Below are 20,301 nucleotides of genomic sequence, written 5' to 3'. Positions count from 1 at the left end.
CCTCCTTGGTGTCACTGTTGGTGTTGTTTGATGAGAGAAATGAAATAAGATACCTGGATACTACAATTCCGTGAACTTTCGGTTTTTTTTTTTTTTTTTTTTTTTTTTTTTTTTTTTTTTTTTTTTTTTTTTTTTTCGAAACTTTTGTAGTAAGATGAGATCATGAGAGCTATGGGTGGATGGATGCTGCAGCCGGGCTGCGGTGCTCACGGTAGGAAGGTTCGATGGAGAACGAGGGTGGTTGATTGATTCGAGGAAAGGAACTGAAAGACAAAGAATCAAAAACCAGAAAGACAGCCAGGTTAAATACCCCGCCAGTACACCCAAGACACCATTGTGTTGCGTGTTGACGGGTTGACGGGTTGACGGGTTGAAATTCCAATGTGAAGTTGGAATGGATGCTCTCATCTCTCATGTCGTATCTCGAGCCTTGGTCTAGGTCGCGAACCATTTATTACTGTACCGTTGCAATGCCATTACCTCACTGCATCGCATCGGTTCCCTTCATACATGGATACTTTGAATGAAACCCAAATGAACACGTTGTCCGACCTAATCGAGAAGTTGGCATGGTAGGTAGTTATTTCCTTTCTTTCTGATCTTGAAAGCCGCCGCAAAGGTGGAAGTCGTGCCGTGGTTGCAGTGACAGGTACCCCGAGAAATGGAATACGTTAGTATATAGGTGCTGCATTTGAGAGCAGTAGTCAAGCTTTATGGGATTGTAGTATAGTGGTCAGTACTTCTCGTTGTGGTTCTTGTTCACTCACTTTGAGTGGACGAACACAACGATCCGAGAGGACCCAGGTTCGATTCCTGGCAATCCCAACTTTTTTTTCGGGAGGGAACTTTCCTTTTGCTGTGGAAGTTCTAAAGGGGCTTTGTAATTTTGTCGTTCTCTGTTCCTTTGTTTTGGTCTCTTCTTTTTTTTTTTTCCTGTCATTTTGCCATTTTGCGGTAGTCTTGTTTTTCCCTCCTCGTTTCCTGGGTTTGCTGTGTCGTCGAGGTTGCGTGGTGGTTGCGACCTTCTAGTCTTAATGGTGTTGTGGCGGGGATTATGATCCGATGATAATTGTGGTTGGTGTATTTGCCAAACCTGGAAGGCGCAGCTGGTGCGGGGGATGATAGCAGTGATGACTGCAGAGAAGCAGGCCGGGCTGGGCTGAGCTGTGTGGCTTCCGCTGATTCGAGAGCCTAGTGCTTTCCCGTGTTCATGAGGAAGGAGCAGGACGCCTTGCTGCCTGCCAGATAATCTTCCCCAGGTTTGCATTTTCCCCCTTCCCTCTTCTTCTCGTCGTCCTCCTCCTCTCCATCATATTCCCCAACCTTACCAGCGCGAACTCATTCATATCGCGAGCTTCGTCAACTTCCTCTTTTGCGACCCTCTGTTCCCGAAGGACTCCCGAAACATCACGGCGAAAATGATCTGCTCCGTGTGCCAGACGACACTGCAAGCTGCCATCAGCCATTTCCGGATCGCAAAGAATCAGGATGAGGGACACCTTTTCCAGCCGATATCAGATAACGGGCCCAATGGAGAGTACGTTGAGGATCACCATCGGACATGGAATGGTTTGAAGGATTCAGCAAACCAGAAATGCCATATTTGTTCGTGGGTTTTGTTGTGTATTCCTGAAGCGGACAAGCGGAGCTTGGACATCCTTTGGCAGAAAATAGCGACCGGAAAGATACCCAATGCTTACGGAAACGCGGCATTTCAATTAATTTTGAACTATCGGAGACATCAAGACTGTCAGTGCTTCACATTCAGGTTCAGGATCCTCTGTATACCCGAGACTAGCGATCGTGCGCCTGCCTTTTTCGCGGAGGACCTTTCTCGCGAATATCAGTTTGTGTTAGATCTCATCCAAGGTAAATAGAAGCCGAGTTCATTATCATTCGTAATAAGCAGTAGACTGTAGACAGGAAGCCAGCCTTACGTTAGACCTACTCTGTCTGAAAACAATGCTAATATCCCTCCGTGTAAAAGAGAAGCCCTATGCCGTTCCTACGCTTGAAACAAGCACGTGGTCTCCAAGGGCCCAGCGTCTGGCAAAAAGTTGGGTTGGTAACTGCGTGGACAACCATAAGCAATGCAGATATTCTAGAAGTGATACCGGCTGGTATCCGACAAGACTCTTGGACCTCGGTGAATCAACAGAGGTGCGGCTCATCGAGACCAAGGACACGAAGCCAGCCGGACCATACGCTACAGTTACTCATCGTTGGGGGCAAGTTGACGAGGACTTTGTGTTGAACAAACATAAATACCCTCAGCTCATGAAGGGGATACCCTTGGGTTCAATGCCCCGATTATTTCGGGATACCATCTTAGTTGCGCGCTCACTTGGAGTGCAGTATCTGTGGATCGATTCACTCTGCATATTCCAAGACAAGGACGACAAAACCGACTGGGCGCATGAAGCATCTCTCATGGAAAGAGTATACTCTTACTCTTACTGCAACATATCCGCAGCAGACGCCCGAAGCTGTTCAAGGCCGCTATTTAACGTCCGAGATCCTCAATCCATCAATCCGAAAACACTTACCCTGGATATCGTCAGCGATGAAATTGGTGGGGTGATTCCGGCCCAGTTCTATGTGTATAATTGTGACTTTTGGGTGCGGCAGGTTAGCAACGCATTGGTAAACAGCCGTGCCTGGGTCCTCCAAGAACGCATCCTAGCCCCTCGCGTCCTGCATTTCGGAAAACGCCAATTAATGTGGGAGTGCTGTGAAAGAGACGCGGCAGAAGTGTTTCCTCACGGGCTTCATCCGGAACTTGCGGCATCTGAACTTGTGCGATTTAAATCCTTCAATCTTGAGCGAGATCAGGGTAATCAATTGGGTTATTTTGTCAATTCAGAACTGCCAATGGCACGGCTCTTATGGAATCGGATTATATGGAACTACACAGAATGCGACATTTCTCATTTTGAAGATAAACTAATTGCCTGCTCGGGAGTAGCGAAAAGATTCGAATCATTGCTACAAGATACCTACGTAGCTGGCATGTGGCGCACCGATCTCGAGGCTCAATTACTTTGGGCAAAATCTACAGTGGGGCCCGGACTAAGGCCGGGTGTGTACCGGGCTCCTTCCTGGTCCTGGGCATCAATTGATGGTGTTATCTGGCCGTCTACGTGGCCTCAAGATGGCTGTCTGTTCGAAATTGAGGATGTGCACCTCAGCTACGCGACGCCCGACAAGACGGGTGGTGTAACGGCTGGCTGGTTACGCCTGCGCGGAGTTCTTTTAGAGACCAAGCTTATCAGAGTGAGGGAGCATGAGGCGGCCTTTGATTTGTGTTTGGAGGGAGTCAGTGTAGCGGCCGCGCCTACGCCTCATAATGGTCGAATGTCACCTCATGTGATCTTCGATATCTCGGAGGGCAGCGTTGACTACGAAAATGTTGAAGGCCGGATCTTTTCCATGGTTGGACACGCTGGGAACGAAGATTTCGCGATGAAATTGCTACTGTTCAAGGTGGTTGACGAGCAGCAAGGTGTATTTGAGCGAATTGGAACGGTTTTGGTTTACCTCGATGATCAGGTAGAAAAAATATTGTCCGTTAGACGGGAACCAGAGAAGCCACCCTTACCTTGCGCCGAATTCAAGGACGGGAAGCACACCATCATTGTCATATAGCACATCAGGAAGGAGGACTGAAGATAGAGTAGATAAAGATAGCGGTCTCTTTGCGAACATAAGGATGTTTCTGATTCCAACCTAAGCAGAGAGTCTCAGACAGACCAGGCTCAATCAACTTTCAGACTCTGACACGATCCTGAGCATTCGGTCACCTACGCAGCTTTAGTTACTAGGTTTAGTAGTGGCATCTTCCTCTGGACCTGAATAAGAACAGGAGCATCAAACGTCCAAGAATAACTCGCTGAGAGAAAGGCCCTAGAGATACGTCTCCGAAATCACCACAAGGAAAAGTTGTAAGGAAGAAGGAAACGGCGGAAAGAAAACAAAAGAAAGACACAAGACAATATCTAAGAGCAGGAAAAGACAACGCGACAGAAAGGAAAAACAGACACAAGATAAAGTCTAAAGACAGGAAAGAGAGCACAACAGGAAGGAAAAACAAGGGAAGTAAAGAAAAAAAAAGAAGAAGAAAAGACAAACAAAAGGGAAAAGGAATACAACTTGTCATACCATACACCCTCAACCACCACGCTCACTACACCATGCTCACTACACCATGCTCACTACACCATGCTCACTACACCATGCTCACTACACCATGCTCTGCTCGCTACTCACTTGTTCGACCTCACAAATACCAAACCACAAAAGAAATGTGTACTCATCCACACCTACTAAAGACCTCGTCTCCTCCTTCATTCAAACTTACTATTTACGAAGTTGATTTCACATAGTTTGCATAGACTTGAATCGTAATCTACACTAGTGATCACATATAAAAAGATTACGCACATAGCGCACAACTATCCGAGTCCGCTGTTTCCATAGAGTAAGACCTGACATTAACCAATCCGAATTCATCATGAGTTATCACCCAAATGGAAAGAAGGCACACATTCATCAAGTTGCGTCCCATCATCTAGACAAGTCGCCTACCCACCCCATCCAGATTCCAAGTATTGGCTGGCTATCTCCAACCTACTTCTATGTACAAGAGCAAATGCAATCTGAGTATAAGTTCATCTCCTTCCATTTCTTGCATACAACATTCCTCCATGTTATTACCTATACAGGTAATACGTACATAACCCCCACGGCGTCTGCCTCTAGGTAGCGAATATACCTCTACTTGACTATTTTCATAGCCGGGAGTCTTTGTAATTTTCGTGCTGTTTTCAAATTTCAGGCTTCTGCCTCTTCATAATTCCAGGAGAGGACGCAGATGAAAAAAAAAAAAAAAACAAAAAAAAAAAAAAAAAGAAAAAAAAAAAAAAAAAGAAAAAAAAAAAAAAAGAAAAACTGCTGATATTTTACCCACGCAAAGGACAAAGTATTGGTTTTTGGAACTTGAACAAATAGATTCAAGCCTTGGGATGTATATCCTTACGTGATAGACTGTCATTTCATTAAAAGTGTTTGCGGGCAAGAAGGTGTCGCTAGATGTTGCATGAAGGCAATAACTAACAAGCTAAGGGAAACGAAACGGTGTAATGGACAGATGAGATTGATCAAGGTAAATTTAGACTGCCTTGCAGTTCAACCTAATGACCGCGGAAGTATGGTAGATAATGCTGGGGGTCAGTAGACATGTTGTGCTGCGTGGGACTTTAAAGGCCAAGCAGATTTTTCACTTTCACAGGTTTCGGGCTATCTTGTGCCTGTGATTATGCTTTACTATGCAAACTCAGATGTTGTCCAGTGATACATACTTCTTTCATTGCTTTTGGCTGGCCATCCCGAACCGAAGAAAATGAAGAAACCAAAGAAGCCAATCTATGACGCTTTCTTGCTAGTCGTAGAATCCCTCGATATCATACCCACATACCCAAGCGATGGCAAGCTAGAGATATATACATATAGGTCTGAAGTTAGTGTGAGCCATGCAATGTTTTAGTTTCATCATTTCCCCCCACAAAAATATTCAATTCGCTTCAAGAGGCCTGCTGGGCACTCTGCCCTCATTTTTTGTCATTTTTCCTGAATGATTGCTTAAAGCTGCTTGCCAAGGCGCTCATCTCTCATCTTGCGAAACATATCCATAACACCGGTGTAAACCACGAGGAGGATACCACCACCCGGGCCGAGTCTGAGGACCTTGGGGATGAAGCCCTTGTAAAGAGCGCCGAAACCTTCCTCCTTGAAGACGGTCAGGACGGCGGGCCAGGCCCAATTGTACTTGGGCACCTGGCCGGGCACCTTGATGGTGTTCTGGATACGGCTCTTGACGACGTCCATGGGGGTGTTGAAGATGGTACCGACAGTACCACCAACGGTACCGGCAATGATATCATTGATGGTCTGGCCCTTCTTGGTCTCGGCCTTGGGGATGAGCTGGCGGACCTGGAAGATGCAGCCAAAGTAACCGGCGTTCCAAAGGATGTGGCGCCAGAGGGTCGACTCGAGACCGTTGTACATGGCGAGGAGACCCTCGTTGCGCACCGTCTTGACGACGACATCAACCATGCCGTTGTACTTGCCGGCCGAGGCCTTGTCTTGGAGACGGATCTTGACGAGCTCGAAGGGGACGACGATGAAGGCCTCGGTGGCACCGGCGGAGGCACCGGTAAGGACGGAAAGACCTTGGGTCATCTGCTGCTGGCCGAAGAGGTCGCGGTAGAACTTGCCCCACTTGTCGTTGGCGGCGAACTTGGTGGCACGCTTGGGAGCCTCCATCAAGATGGGGGCAGTGATACCGCGGTAAAGGCGGGAGGGGCTATGGAAGAAAGATGTCAACTCGCGCCATACAACCCAAGCTCTGTGGAACAAAAAGCATACCCCTCGTTCTTGACGATCTTCTTGAAGCAGTCAAGCATGCCATTGTAGTGGTCGGCGCCCGCGGTGGGCTTGCCGGTCTGAAGTTGGCTGGCGGTGTATGTGGTTAGCTTCGGGAGAAGCGCATTGGGGCGCGGTGGCCGCGATAGGTGCTCGAGGTGTCGTCGAGATATGGCAGGTGGTTGCGCTCACATTCTGGTCTTCAGGACATCAAGAGGATACCTGTTGTGACATTATGTGTTAGTACTGGGAGCTTATGGCAAAGAGCACGCGACCACTGGGGGCACCGGCGGCGGGGCATTCGAAACGTACATAACCAAAATCTAAAGACCAGCCAGCGCAAGGTTCTGGTTAGTTACACAACACAGATGAGCGATTCGGGTACATTTTCGGAGGGAGACCTGCTTCAGAGACACCAGCGATGGCACCTAAGGACGAGAATTCACGGTTAGCATTGGTCCATGGTGTTTGCGCCACGAGTGTCAATTGCGCGCCGGAGTTCGTGGAAGCTTCAAAATCGGAGAGGGACAGGACTTACCGGCCGCGAAGGTGTAGCCAAAAGGAAGGGGGGCTTGCTCGGACGCCATTTTGAACTATGTATATCGAACCAAGAACAGACGATCCAGAAGAAAAGGGGCGCAATCAAACCAAGGTTGAAGTGGAAGAGATGGGAGGGAAAAAAAAAACTAGAATAGGTACACTAAACAAAGTGCCTCTGTCGTCACTTGGCGAATTCGTTGAAGGTCCGGACCCGGGGAGTCAAGGCCGGATCGATAGAGGTAGCGTCCAAGTGGATAACAGTCAGCCTACCATGGCCGGATCTGGCGGCTGTTTATGCTTGGGTTGGGGATGCTCCTCAGCGCTTCAGGACCTCCACAGTGACTCTTTGCTTCTGTCTTTAACGGGTCGCTAACTGGAAGCGGCATCGGAGCTCTTCCCTACATACTCCCGTCCTACGAAGCCCAGACCCTTCCGTCTTCCAGGGGCATGGCGCATCTCTACTAGGTAGTGTACTGCGGTACTATGGGAATTGGGGTCTTGTCTTTCTCGTTTGCATGCTGAGCTCCCTCGACGATAGGGTAGGCCCTCAAGGAAGGCGAGAACATGAAGAAGCTCTATTTGAGCCGCGGTGACTGACATTCCTGTACATCTTCTTTGACATGTGCTTCCACACTTTATGGGATCTGCGCACGAACCTCTACGGATACACTGACTTCCACTTAGCAACTGGCGGGGCTTTATAACCACCAGTTGGGTCCCTCGGTCCATCAACCCCATCCATGTCATTCCCTTTGAAGCGATCAAAGACAACAGAGTAACTTCCCTTCCTATCACCAGATCCAATGTAAGATCCAGTTACATCCGTTACACGAGCATGTGCCTCCCATCATCAACCTCCAGCCCAGATTCAGACTTGTTGATGACGGATGGAGGGGAACTCTGCTCGCTTATCTTATCTGTCATCCCGTCGATCGCGCATGAGTGTCAATGGAGGGCTGTGATTGGTTGTGCACAGAACGCCATGTCCAGAGCGGGCGGGGGGCTGGCTACCTTCCACTTTGGTTCCATTTTAGTATTGTTGTATGGCCTTGACAGTGACACTGACATGGAACAGTTGGCGACGACCTCTGGCTGAAGGGGGAGATCCGATCGGTGCTCCTACCCGCCTCCGGCCTACACTGCTTGCTTTTATCTCCCGCGCTCCTCCACCTCCGCAACTTGTGGCATCTCATCTCCAACTTCCACTTCTTTCTAGGAGGAACACACCGCACCAACCATATCGCTTTGCCCTTCGCTAGCTTCTTCCACACGTCGTCGCCCCTGAGAAACACAAGAACCCGTCCGACAATCCAATCGCCCAACAGCCAAGTCGCCACCCTCACAAACCCGCGACACACACACACACACACACTGTGACTGGGACACCCGAAAGAGCTCGACCGTTATCCTTTCCGGTGGACGTCTTTCCTACGCTTCATAACGCACCTTTAAACAAGCCGTGATCCAGTGCGAATCACAGCGAGGTGCCATCGAAGCGTGTCCGAGGGACTTCCCGCCGCCCATCCGGCTACTAATGACGCAGACGCATCTCCTTTGGAAATACTATTGGGAAGACGATGTCGAAAAATTTCGACGCCTCCTCTCCCTCGCTGCCCACGGCCCCCAACCGGCTGGCCGGAGCAGCAACATAACCCCAGGCCAAGCCGGCGGTGCTGGCAGTCTCGGTACATCGCCCCGTCCGTCGGGCAAGTCGCGCAAACAGCCCAACGGCGCACTCTCTCGAATCGATGTCAACAGTCGCGACCATGTTGGCCTTACCCTCCTTCTGCGCGCCGCCTCCTCGACAACCAAGAACGCCGTTTCCTTCGCCGAAGCCCTGATCGAGCACCCCGCCATTGATATACACGCCCAAGACCCCGAGAGTGGCTGGAATGCCCTTCACCGTGCATTATACGCAGGGAACATCTCGATTGCCCGGATGCTGCTGGCTAAAGAACGGAGGGTCTTGGCAGGACCTACAGCATCGTTTCTTCGGGTTGGACAGCTGATCAAGACCAAGGATCACGAAGGCAATAGCCCTTTCGACTTGTATAACGCGACCATCGGTGAGCGGGACTTGATAGCTCTTCGGGAACTGGGAGGCGCGCAGGAGGAAGAGGACGGGTCAGACAACGAAGCCGAGGTGGCTCAGGAGAGCGTTTCCAGGAAATCCAGGCACGGTGCCCTTGGCGAGGATCTATACACCTTTGGAAGCAACCGGAACCTGACATTGGGCCTTGGAGACCAGGATGATCGTCAGTTCCCCGAGCGTGTGTATCTTGAGCGGCCGGCGCATTTGCTTCAGCGATTCTACAACGAGTACCTAGAGAGTGCTGGATTAGAAGGTTCCACTGCCCAGAACCTGAGGGACATTCCAGCTCTTGTTTTGAACCGACCGATTGTTATCGAGGATGTGGTCATGTCGAAACTTCACAGCGCCGTTCTCACGACGGACCCCGTCTCGAATCTGTATGTTAGCGGTGTTGGCCGAGGTGGACGGCTAGGACTTGGTGACGAAAATACCCGCTTCAAGTTTACCCCTGTCCAAGGACCCCTGGCCGACAAAAAGATCATTCAGGTCGCGCTCGGACAGAACCACACCATGGCTCTAGATGAGAGTAGAGCTCTATGGACTTGGGGTAGCAATGCCCACTCCCAGCTAGGCTATACTCTTCCTGAGCCGACCAAAAAGGATGAAGACCCCATAAGCACCACGCCGCGGCAGGTATTCAGCTCCTTGAAAAAGGAGAGTATTCAGGGTATTGCTGCTTCCTCAATCCATTCAGTTGCTCACACCGGCATCTCCCTCTATTGCTGGGGTAAGAATGTTGGCCAACTGGCTCTGATGGATTCGGATTCGAGATCCCTCGAATATCAGCAGACCCCGAGAAAGGTGGCAGCTTCACTCTTCTCGTCGCCGATTGTCATGGTCTCGGCTATTGACAAGGCGACAACAGTTCTTCTCCAGAACTACACAGTCTGCGTGTTCACTGGTTACGGATACAACATCGTCAAGTTTCCCTTTGCGAGCATGGATACGGTTGGCCATCTGTCCATGTCCAATCGATATGAGCCAGGTAGGAGCCAGATCTCCTATATCACGTCCGGTGGAGAGACGATTGCCGCTTTGACAAAGCGTGGAGATCTGTTCACCATGCATTTGGACCACAAGATGGAGACGAACCCACCGGCAACCTCTACCACCAATCCTTCCAAGATCAAGGGTGCTGTAACCCAGCCGCAATGTATCTGGAGCGCCAGAAAGGATGGAGTGCGGTCGGTTGGAGTGGGTGAGTATGGCTCGGTTATCATCAGCACCCACTCTGGAGCCGTTTGGCGCCGCATCAAGCGAGCAAAAGTCAAAGACGCCTACTCGTGGTCTTCGGAATCAAAGCGCAACGACTTCAAATTTCAAAGAGTGCCGCATATCACAAAGGTTGCCGCAGTAAGAGCATCACCTTTCGGTGCGTTTGCTGCGGTTCGCCGAGACTTGGATGTATTGAAGGAACAGCTCGTGGTTTCTGAGCAGTCTCTTTGGAAGGATGTGGCACCACTCAATCCTCTGGCGGATTTTAGAGCATCTGAGCCGAAGCCGAGAGTCAGGAATAAGGAGAAGGTCAAATTCTGGGGAAATGAGACACTAAAGTCCAACCTCGGATCCGTCGCATATGAAGTGCTCAAATCCTCGGATCTGGAAGAGGATTTGGAGTCGTACCTTGTAGAATGGAATCATCTTCACCAACCATTGGACGCCCTGGTATGCAGCTCATCCCTTCCGGATATTCGGATTCCAGTTCACGCCTGGCTCCTCTCCGCCCGTAGCTCCGTGATACGGCATGCTCTGGCCCACTCGCGGAGGGTTAGCTCTGATGTTCAGCACGAAGCATTTACGATCAGCAATGTGGATGGAAAGCCTTTGCTTATCTTTCAGGGCTTGGATGTGATCACCTTGCTCAACTTCGTTCACTTCATGTACGAGGACAAGGTGATACCGGCATGGAACTTTACACGTCAAGCCCCGCCATTGGCCTACAGATATCGTCAGGTTCGCCAGGAGGTCATGAGGCTTGCCACTCGTCTCAACATGCATAATCTTGAGGCAGCGGCCCGGCTGCAGGTTGACCCCAAGAAATGCATGGATGATGATTTCCGACTAGCCATCAAGGACCGCACCTTCTTTGGCGACGGCGATATCCTTCTTGAACTCGACGGCCGGGAAGTTGCCGTCCACAGCTCCTTTCTGTGTCAGAGATGTCCTTGGTTCCAGGTGCTTTTCCACGGACGATCCAGGGGCATTTGGCTGGCTACGCGTCGAGAAGAAGCAGAAATCGAGAACGAGAGGATCAGGATTGATCTCAAGCATATGGAACCCAGTGCGTTCGCTTACGTGCTTCGGTTTCTGTATGGCGACTACGGCGCGGAGCTGTTTGACCCCACCATGTGTGAAACGTTCGCGGATTTCCTTGACCTTGTCATGGATGTGATGTCTATGGCCAACTACCTTATGCTGGACAGGCTGTCACAGATCTGCCAAACCATCATGGGAAGATTTGCCAACATTCGCAACATTGCCAACTTTCTCAATGCCATCAGCCCATGCTCTATTACTGAGTTTAGAGATGCCGGGCTGGAGTACATCTGCTTACAGCTGGAGTCAATGCTCGAAAATCACCTGCTTGATGAGTTGGACGATGACCTGCTTCTGGAGCTAGACGCGATTGTTCGTGACAACCAGGCTGCCCAGTCGCCGTTTGTAAGGAGTGGCAGATTTGAGATGCTGCTTCATGAAGCTCACCCAGAGCTTGCTCAGGATATCGATGAAGAGAGGCAGATCAGGGTTAAGGAGATTGCGTTCAGAGCTTCAAGGGAAGATGATCGAAAGCTTTCCACGGCCTTCAAAGGCAAGGGTAGCAGTGGCGTTGATGATGCATCAGCGTCTACGCCTGCTGCTGACAAAACTAGGAGAGCGTCAAAGGCTGCCAGGAATGAACCATTTGGTCATAGCCCCGAGTTGAAGCCAAAAACGTCGCAAGCCGATCTCATCTTTGACATGGAAGAAGACGGTCCGGCTACGCTCAGTACGCCCCTTGGTGCCAAGGCTCCCAAGGTCTCTAGTTCGGCAGTGGATAAGGACCAGTTCCCGACACTAGGCAGTTCATGGAAGGGCAAAGCTCCGATCCGGAGTGGGCAGTCGCCTGCAATGGCATCACGCAGTTCTTTGCAGGCCGGAACATCGCCAGCGACGAAAGCCGGAGGAGTTCCATGGGCGAACGCCCCGATGCCGGCCTCGAAGGTCGGCTTGCGGGATATCATCCAATTGGAAACCACAACTACGCCAGTTGCAGCAGGTCGGTCAGCCCTATCAGAGGGTTTGGCTGCACAACAGCAACAGCAGACGGGCAAGGAAGGGACATCGGCGCCAAAGGTTGCACAGCCCAAGCTGTCTCAGAAGGAGAGGAAGAAACAGCAGCAGGAACAGGCGGCAGCTCAAGCAGCTTTGCACTTTGCCAAGGCTTCCCTTGCAAACAAGCCGGCCTGGGGTGACACTGAATCGAAGGCGCCGCCTCCATGGAAGATGGTTACTGCCAACAAGGCCAAGCCAGCGCCGCCACATGTCAATCCTCCCGTCTCTTCTTCACCAGTCGCCAAGCCACTGGTAACAGCAGAGGCTACGCCCGTCGTCCGAAGGACAGCATCGCCAGACACGCGATTTGCCGGTCAGCGAACGTCAAGCAACAACAGTGTTCATACCGCTAACCCTAATTCCAAGTCCAAGTCCACACCCACACTCTCCTCTTCCTCAGCCCCCCGTCCGAGTCCCCAACCTTCAGCCCAGCAGTTCCCAAGCCTCGGAGACTCTTCCAGCAAACCAATCGTCCCACACTCCAAGGTGTATATTGCTCCTGCGCGCAAGGACGAGCATTTGCTCGGCTTTAGCATGGAGGAGATCATTCTGCAGCAGAAGCTCGAGCAAGAGCGGATCAAGGGTGCTATGTCTAAGAGGTCCTTGCAAGAAATTCAAGAGGAGCAGGCGTTCCAGGAATGGTGGGATGCCGAGAGCAAGCGGTTACAAGAAGAGGAAGAGGAGAGGAAGAGAAAGGCTACAGAGAAAGAGGAGAGGAAGGAGAAGGGTGACAAGGCAAGGGGCAAAGGAAGAGGCAGAGACACTGTCAATGGTGCCGAAAGTTCAAAGGCTGGCGGAGATGCCACTGCAAAGGGCACTGGAAAGCCGGGAGGTGGTGAAGCTAAGACGGGAGAACGGAAGGGTGAAGGGAGAGGTGGGCGAGGAAAAGGAGGTCCAGGTGGTAAGAAGGATGGGCCACCCCCCGGCGAAGGAAAAGGAGCTGTCGTCGCTTCTGCTGCGTCAACCTCTGCAACACCAGCGATACCAACAGGTCCAAAGGGCCATGGTGGAGCAGCAGCGCCACAACATCATTCCAGAAAGGCAGACGGCGGAGAAGGAAACAGCCACCCGAGGAGGAGAGACAGAGGAAGAGATCGAGGGAAAGGCGGGCGAGATGCCACACAAGTTGCTGGCGCTGTTTCGACTCCCACCGGTCCCGCCATCCCGGCTGCTGGGAGGTAGTGTTGGGCTTTGGTGAACGTGTGCCCTGCTTACCGCGGGAGCCATGCACTGAAAAGATTCATGGGTTGACTGGGTGAAGCAAAGCCAAGGAAGGAAACACAAGGATATGGCAGTATTTTACATGGGGTTTTTGGTTTTTGTTCAACTCATAAGGCTGCATATAGACACACATGGAAGGGAAATGCATCGCTGCCCCGCTGCTGCTGCTGCTGCTAGTTGCTGGCTGCAGCTGTGTACCGATACTGTAATCTGTAGCACGCTACATATGTGGCATATCGTGATACGATGATCTGGATAATCAATGTTTTGGGTGTTGGGTTTCAAAGAAGATTTTCGACCAGGCACCTCAGTTTACTACAGGTTAACCAGGTTGACGATTTGACGGGCGTTATCTCCGCACAGGTATGCCTCCCCTTTCAAACTACAACGATGGAAGTACATAAGCAGCGAACCGAACGCGTGTAAGTGGAAGTTGGCGTTATCCCCATATTTTTCCTTCCACGTGTTGTTGCAGCCTAAAACTTCTTGTCTTTGCCGGTTTAACTTGATACCGACACAAACAGCCAGGATCCGGTATCACCTCTAGGCAGAAATCCTGACATGCAGCATCAACCGCGCACAACCTGATGGATGGACGGAGAGACGACTAGGTAGCAAAGTCCAGACAAAAGAATGAAGATGAAGTTTTGTAACCTAGTGTTACTGACACCCATTTTCTTTTTTTATTTTAACTTTGAAGATGCGCGATACAATCGATAAGTATTGCCTGTCAGGTTAGGTTAGGTAGGTAGGTAAGGTAGGTTTTCCGTTGTTTATCTCCTCCCAATCGCCTTATCAACCAAGGCTTACTTACTAACTTCATCACTCAACCGCCGTGTAACCCGACCATTCATCGTTCTGCGCCCCGGACGGACGTCTTCTTGTCTTGTTGTAGCTCACAAGCTACAACAAACCGTTCGCCGACTGCCTTTCATCACGCACTCAAAACCGTAATTCGGAATTTCGGGGGGACTCGATCGATTACACAACGTACACTAGCTTTGTCCGAGTTGATATTTTGTGTTGTGTGTGTGTGTAGAACATCGGCGAGGCGAGGCGAGGCGAGGCGAGAAATTTTTTTAGGTGCTGTTATCGTTGCTATTTGGGGCGACGATAGAGCTAGGTATTGAGGACAAAGTATAGATTATGACTTTTTTACTATCTCGATTCCGGAGGGACATTTGGTGGTTAACACCAAAAATGCAATCCATTGTGTATTGTATTAAACCCAAGGCTGTCTTTGGTACACTAGTCTACTGACTGAATCAAATGCACTTAGCACTGCCGTGACTTTGTGCGTCTAGACTGCTGCTGCAGGTTCGGAGCTATGTTCCATTCAGTCCTGGGTAAACAAACAATGGGCTGCTTCAGCGGCTGTTCATTCGACGCGTAGCTGTATAGGTTCATACCTCTAGGCAGGCAGGCAGGCAGGCAGGCAGGCAGCTAGACTAGCTCCCTTTCTGTGCCTCTTTCAAGGCATCTAGATACTTTATGTAAGTGACTGCATGCTATGCACTGAATGTCCGATGAGGGGCCATCACCCGCTTCGGTAGTTGCAAAAACAAAGAAAGAAGGGGAATGAATATACGCAGTACAGCATATGGGTACCGGTAGGTAGTTTAGTGAGTTCAGAAGAATAAAGACGGGGAGGTATGAATGAATGAGTGTACACGGTAAAGACAAAGAGGAGAGAGAGAGAGAGAGAGAGAGAGAGAGAGAGAGAAAGAGAGAGAGAGTCTTTGATAACTGCGTCGATCCTAGCATTGTTCGTTTGGATGGGTCAGATCAATGGGATAGGATGATCGGACTTGCAGGCAGCCTTATCGTCGCGCATGGAACGTCGGTTCGAGAAGAGTTGTATTGTCGATGACTCGATGACGAAAAAAGATAAGTTGGTGATCACGAGGCGGTCCTGGCATGCCCATGGCCGGGGGAGGTTGGCGTCTCGAGGAACGAAGAGGAACCACTCTCCTCATGCTCGTAACTTTGCCTACATATTGTAGGTAGTGTACATACCTGTTGGTAATGTAACTGGGTGCAGCACCAGAGACAAGCACTTGGGGAAAAAAAAAGAAGAAAGGCTGCGAGGTACCACGGTGGTCAACCGAGACAATCTTGGTGGCCCGGAAGGAAAGTTGCAGCAACCATACCTACTAAAATCACAAGCGACCTTGTTAGTGATAGTGTGTGTTATCGCTCGGCAGTCACCAGAAACATGGGCGACGGCAAGGCCCGCACCTGGACAGCGTCATCTGAGCTTTCTTGCCGCCTCTTTTCTGTGTATCTTGTCTTTGACTGAGACATCGTCGATGGACTTTGAATATTGACGACAGGAAAATGAAAAATGTCGACTTGGACACAACGTTCGATGGCGTGCTCGAGAGAGTAGAAGAGGTACATAACACTATGTAACAGATTACAAACAGTGCAACAAAACCCCATGCACGCAGCCATTGCTCCACTTGGCGCGGCAGTGTGCCGGATGACTGCCAATCATTGGCCCACTGATTGGTGTTCTCTGGAGCCGCCACGACGAACCCTGAAACTCCGGACCTGCCTTTTACTGGAACCACTCTAGGGTACACGCTTCCCTTCCGTTCTCTGACGCGCTGCCGTGGAGACGGAAGGATGGCGCAAATGGGACGTGCTCCACTAACAGTCATGGCCTTGGGCTCATCAGTTCGTCAACGAGATGCTGTTATTGTCTGTTAAAGCTCAGCTGTTAGGTTGCTCCGCTGTCGCCCGCTCCTTGACAGCGACTGACAGTCACCGCCAACCAAGTCGGCATCCCGTCTATGTACGGCGAGTTGGATCCCGTTCCCTATCGCACATTCCACACCTCCACACCTCCCATCCATCCATCCATCCATCCATCCATCCATCCTCTCTCGACTCCTCCTCCTCCTCCTCCTCCCCTAACATACATCGGCCTCTCACATTCTGCCTTGTGGCACGGCCCGACGACCCATTACTGTACCTTGTGTTTCTTCCCAACCTCCATTTTGCTAGACTATAGATTTCCTCTCCTTCTGTCATTGTCGTCCTCTCTGTCTGCCTTATCCGACTGATCGCCGATAACAAACGATGGATGCAAAGGTCCGCTCTTCCCCGGCCGTCGTCTAGACACTCGAATATTCCCGACCCCTTTTTTTCTTCAGCCATCTTGTCCGGATTGACGCCTTCCATCTGCGCTCGCTTTGACAGACACGGCAGCCTCGCGACTTTGTTATCAGTCACACCGGAGCCGGGGCTTGGCGCCCGTGTCAAGCATCCCACGCACGCCGCTCGTTAACATTGACATCACTTATACATAGCCGCCCACTGGCGACATCCGCCATCCATAATGCATCAACAATCTCGTCATCCCCCAAGGGTCTCCTCCCCCGCAGTTTCGGCCCAGACAAACCCAGCCCGCACAAACAACCAGAGGGACCCCCGGTCTCGAACTAGTACCGACGCCGCCGATAGGGACGGAGCTGGTGGTGGTGGTCAGGATGGAGGTGGTGGTGCCCTCGCTCACGCCGCAAGCCGCGATGCCATCAAGAAGCTGGACCAGATCATTCAGGTGCGCAATCTCGACAAAGCCGCCGTATCGCCTGGCTGACTGACCTGAGTGACAGAACTTCTACTACAAAGCCGCTGTCCTCATCATCGGGTCGCGACAGCATCTAACGCCTGGGCCCAAGAAAGGCTTCAATAAATGGGTGGGTTTCCATTTCTTCAAATCATTACCGCGACAAGCCGCTGACGACGAGATGCAGTTCTCGATAGAGACCGAGGACACCGAAGACTTCAAGGAGGAGCTCCGCCTCTACAGGAACTCGGACAGCTTTACGAATCGTCCACCGCCCATGATCATCGAGACGTATATCGACGCATCGCGCATTTCCAGCAGTCACAGCCTCGCCCTGGTGGACGCTAATGGCAAGAGGTGGGATGTTCTGGAAGCCCTCAACAGTTCAGAGTCGAGCGAGGATTCGCCACGGAAACGCCACCTGCAAAAACGGAATACCGAGGTGATCTTGGAACGATGGCGCATCGAGCTCAAGTGCATTCCGAATGATGATGCTTTGCAAGATTTTGGACCCAGCCTGCCCACAATCTATAAACGAAGCATAGTATTCTTCCGGTCGCTGTTCTTGGCCACGCGCGTCATGCCCGGCTGGAAGTTTTCCCAGCAGACCATGACCAAGGGCATCCATCCCGCCCTGGAAGTAAAGTGCCGCATTGTGCCGGCCGAGGCCGAATTCCTCAACTACGATCCGTTGCGCCAACCTCTTTCTGACAGTAAGGATGTAGTAACCGAGTACATGTTCGGTGATCTAGAAGTGCCCGTAGGTCGCTTCAATGCTTCGGTCATCTATCGAAATGACTGCACGTTTCGGGTCGAGGATGCCGACGCTCTGCTGAGTTCGCGACTCATGGGTGTAGATGAGGATTTCTTCAAGCCCTCAATACCTCAACGGCCGCAACCCGTCAGCCACGGCCGAGCCGACTCGTACGCGGAACCCGGATCTTTGCCCTCACACCGCCTAGGACGGCGCAGCCGAGAGCCGCACCAGACGTATGGTAGTCTGTCGACATTTCATGGCACCGGCGCATTCGGCACAAGCCCCATCTCGGCGCTCAAGGCAGTCCGACCGGCTGGTTCAGACACGAGCTCGCCACCCGGTTCTTCTGCAGCCAGTGTCGACCAGTCAGAACCATCGCATTCTCTTCCCATCCGTAGTGCATCAAGCCGGACATTGCGGGATGTTGAGGGCAGCAGACGACCTTCTATTTCGTTTCAACCTTTCAAAGCCGGGTCGATATCCGGGAGTCCCAGGTTTCCCGATCATGGAGCACCGGCCTCGTCACATTCGCTTCCACGACCCTCGGGTTTGAGCGGAATCTCGCAAGCCAGGAACAGATCCTCGCTTACGGCGGGAATGGCGGCCTCTTTGCGGGGTCCCGGTGCTGCCGTTCCAACGGATATTCCAAAGTCTAGCTCACCAAGGCCCCAAAGTCGATATAGCAGCAGTTTCAGCCATCGTCGATCACGGACATCATTCGGCGGCCAAAGCAAGACCGGCGATGACGAAGCCAGTAGTAGTGGCAGACAAAGCCTGTCTTCATCAGCTCAGCCTGGCTCGGCCCTGCTCGCCGAACCTGTAGGTGGAGTGGCCAGTTCAAGCTCGTTCCAGACGGATGACGACATTTCCGAGTTTCTTAAGGAGCTTGACAACAGGAAGAAGTTGCCGAGTTTTGAGGCTACCAAGAAGGGAGAGCAATCAGCTGCTGCACGCCGCACTGCTGCACAGCTTAACAAATTCCACCTGATGAGGGACTCGAACAATGCGCTGACGGAGAGCATGCTGATGGGATCTTCAACTTTGCATCGGAGCTCGAGCTCCAGCAGCAGACACATGTCCAACATGCCAGGTAGCCTGGGAAACCCGGGAATCAGTATGAGTGGTGCGAGCGTCAGCAGCTCACCGGGCGGAAAGCCCCTGAGCCCGCATACGCCTCACACGCCCGCGATTCCTAGTCGGTTGAGCGAAAACTCGATTATCGATTACCCGGCCCAGGCTAGCCACAACAGGAGAGGGAGGTCTCATGTGGTGCCCACCGAGGAGGAGGAGGAAGAAGAAGAAGAAGAAGAAAGAGAAGATGGCGATGAGACAACGCAAGCCGACCGTCAACAGGAAACTGGGGGTGGCGCAGTCTCGGCGGCGATCGATATCCCGCTCTCTCCTCGTCTGCTCCATGCGGGTAGCGCAAACCGCCGAGCGAGTTCCGTGGCCCAGCAGCACCGTTCGCTGGCGGCTGGAGCTGGCGGCGGAACGGGAGAAGATGATTCGGATATTGCCCAGCGGAGCTTGAGCCTCGGAGCGGGCGGTGGCGAGGCGCCCTCGTTGAGTACCCTGCTTGCTTTCCAGCGAAGAAATTCGGGCGATGGCAACGAGGACAGTTCGGCGGGAAGTGGAATGGCAGGAATGCAGCAACTACAGCCCGCGGCAGATATCCGGGCTTCGGCGGAGCTGAGGCAGGCAAACGAGGATCAGCCGACCAATCCGCCAGTTAGGCTCATGACTACCAGCAGGACCCCGTACAAGTCGCGGTACAGCTACCATGGCACAACGACGAGTTCCACGCAAGGGCGCGGTAGCGGGATCGGACCCGGCACCAGGGGGACACCGCCTCACTCGAGCGGGGGTCCGTTTACCGGGATGAGGTATGTGGGCACCATGGCTGGTCGAGGTGGAATGGGTGTCGGTCAGGGTGAGGACGGCACCGATGACGAGCCGTTGTTGTTCGCCATGTCTGAACTCGAGAGGCCTTCGAGGCACAGTTTGGAAGAGGCAAGAGGTGGTGGTGTGTTGGGAGGATCTCCTAGGGGGTTGAGAGGAGGAGCTCAGGGGGCTCGAGAGGCTAGTGGAAACACTGACGGTGGAGGTGTGGGTGATGGAGAAGAGTACGAGGTTAGGGGAACTACGCGTCGGGGATGGTAGTTCACTTTGGTTGCGTGCATGTGCAATGCATCGCTTTGGATCACGGTACAAGAGCGATGTATGTCCAGGAAGTCGGGAAAGGTTGATGTCTACATTCTACAGATTAAAGATCACAGCGACAGAGAAGCCAGATGCTATTCTCGACATGAACCTACGTTGGTGTTTGTCGTTCTCAGACAACTATCCATTCTCCCTCTTTTAATTTTTTTGTCCGGGTTTGTGGGT

The 20,301-nt window shown here is 51.8% G+C and overlaps 5 protein-coding genes and 1 non-coding gene across 6 annotated transcripts; 4 read left to right on the top strand and 2 right to left on the bottom strand.

The window, feature by feature from the left end:
* Positions 1–715: 715 nt before the first annotated feature.
* B0T23DRAFT_t193 lies at positions 716–825 on the top strand. Its single transcript has one exon. It is a non-coding gene; the product is annotated as a tRNA-His (tRNA).
* A 413-nt stretch (positions 826–1,238) lies between these two features.
* On the top strand, positions 1,239–3,779 carry B0T23DRAFT_150105 (heterokaryon incompatibility protein-domain-containing protein). Its single transcript, XM_062832518.1, has 2 exons — positions 1,239–1,869; positions 1,988–3,779. Exons 1-2 carry the CDS (start codon positions 1,419–1,421, stop codon positions 3,643–3,645), a joined length of 2,109 nt encoding a protein of 702 aa, XP_062693263.1. The 5' UTR covers positions 1,239–1,418; the 3' UTR covers positions 3,646–3,779.
* Positions 3,780–5,289: 1,510 nt separating this feature from the next.
* Positions 5,290–7,232, bottom strand: B0T23DRAFT_380530 (mitochondrial 2-oxodicarboxylate carrier 1). Its single transcript, XM_062837218.1, has 6 exons — positions 6,959–7,232; positions 6,826–6,848; positions 6,733–6,743; positions 6,613–6,642; positions 6,424–6,510; positions 5,290–6,361 (listed from the first exon to the last, which is right to left on the bottom strand). Exons 1-6 carry the CDS (start codon positions 7,005–7,007, stop codon positions 5,638–5,640), a joined length of 924 nt encoding a protein of 307 aa, XP_062693262.1. The 5' UTR covers positions 7,008–7,232; the 3' UTR covers positions 5,290–5,637.
* A 1,262-nt stretch (positions 7,233–8,494) lies between these two features.
* Positions 8,495–13,711, top strand: B0T23DRAFT_442593 (uncharacterized protein; the record flags this gene model as incomplete). Its single annotated transcript, XM_062840825.1, has 2 exons — positions 8,495–10,717; positions 10,892–13,711. 2 exons carry the CDS (start codon positions 8,495–8,497, stop codon positions 13,544–13,546), a joined length of 4,878 nt encoding a protein of 1,625 aa, XP_062693261.1. The 3' UTR covers positions 13,547–13,711.
* Positions 13,712–15,026: 1,315 nt separating this feature from the next.
* B0T23DRAFT_380521 (uncharacterized protein) lies at positions 15,027–15,352 on the bottom strand (the record flags this gene model as incomplete). The annotated part of the gene is made up of 1 exon (XM_062837217.1): positions 15,027–15,352. One exon carries the CDS (start codon positions 15,347–15,349, stop codon positions 15,029–15,031), a length of 321 nt encoding a protein of 106 aa, XP_062693260.1.
* Positions 15,353–16,791: 1,439 nt separating this feature from the next.
* On the top strand, positions 16,792–20,262 carry B0T23DRAFT_149963 (autophagy-related protein 13-domain-containing protein). The gene is made up of 3 exons (XM_062832517.1): positions 16,792–17,150; positions 17,206–17,289; positions 17,347–20,262. The coding sequence occupies exons 1-3, from the start codon at positions 16,929–16,931 to the stop codon at positions 20,074–20,076; spliced, it is 3,036 nt and encodes a 1,011-aa protein (XP_062693259.1). The 5' UTR covers positions 16,792–16,928; the 3' UTR covers positions 20,077–20,262.
* The last annotated feature ends 39 nt before the right edge of the window (positions 20,263–20,301 follow it).

This window comes from Neurospora hispaniola (genome assembly GCF_033458365.1).
Source record: "Neurospora hispaniola strain FGSC 10403 chromosome Unknown B0T23scaffold_4, whole genome shotgun sequence".
Lineage (NCBI taxonomy): Eukaryota > Fungi > Ascomycota > Sordariomycetes > Sordariales > Sordariaceae > Neurospora > Neurospora hispaniola.
The sequence above is the reverse complement of the archived record's forward strand: the minus strand, read 5'-3'. Positions and strand labels throughout refer to the sequence as shown.

Coding starts and splice junctions, on each gene's coding strand:
- B0T23DRAFT_150105 (XM_062832518.1), top strand. CDS start 1,419: ATGATCTGCTCCGTGTGCCAGACGACACTGCAAGCTGCCATCAGCCAT. Junction 1,870..1,987: donor TGTGTTAGATCTCATCCAAG/GTAAATAGAAGC, acceptor TCCGTGTAAAAG/AGAAGCCCTATGCCGTTCCT.
- B0T23DRAFT_380530 (XM_062837218.1), bottom strand. CDS start 7,007: ATGGCGTCCGAGCAAGCCCCCCTTCCTTTTGGCTACACCTTCGCGGCC. Junction 6,849..6,958: donor TGGCTACACCTTCGCGGCCG/GTAAGTCCTGTC, acceptor TCTCGTCCTTAG/GTGCCATCGCTGGTGTCTCT. Junction 6,362..6,423: donor AAGATCGTCAAGAACGAGGG/GTATGCTTTTTG, acceptor TTTCTTCCATAG/CCCCTCCCGCCTTTACCGCG.
- B0T23DRAFT_149963 (XM_062832517.1), top strand. CDS start 16,929: ATGCATCAACAATCTCGTCATCCCCCAAGGGTCTCCTCCCCCGCAGTT. Junction 17,151..17,205: donor AGCTGGACCAGATCATTCAG/GTGCGCAATCTC, acceptor CCTGAGTGACAG/AACTTCTACTACAAAGCCGC. Junction 17,290..17,346: donor AGAAAGGCTTCAATAAATGG/GTGGGTTTCCAT, acceptor GACGAGATGCAG/TTCTCGATAGAGACCGAGGA.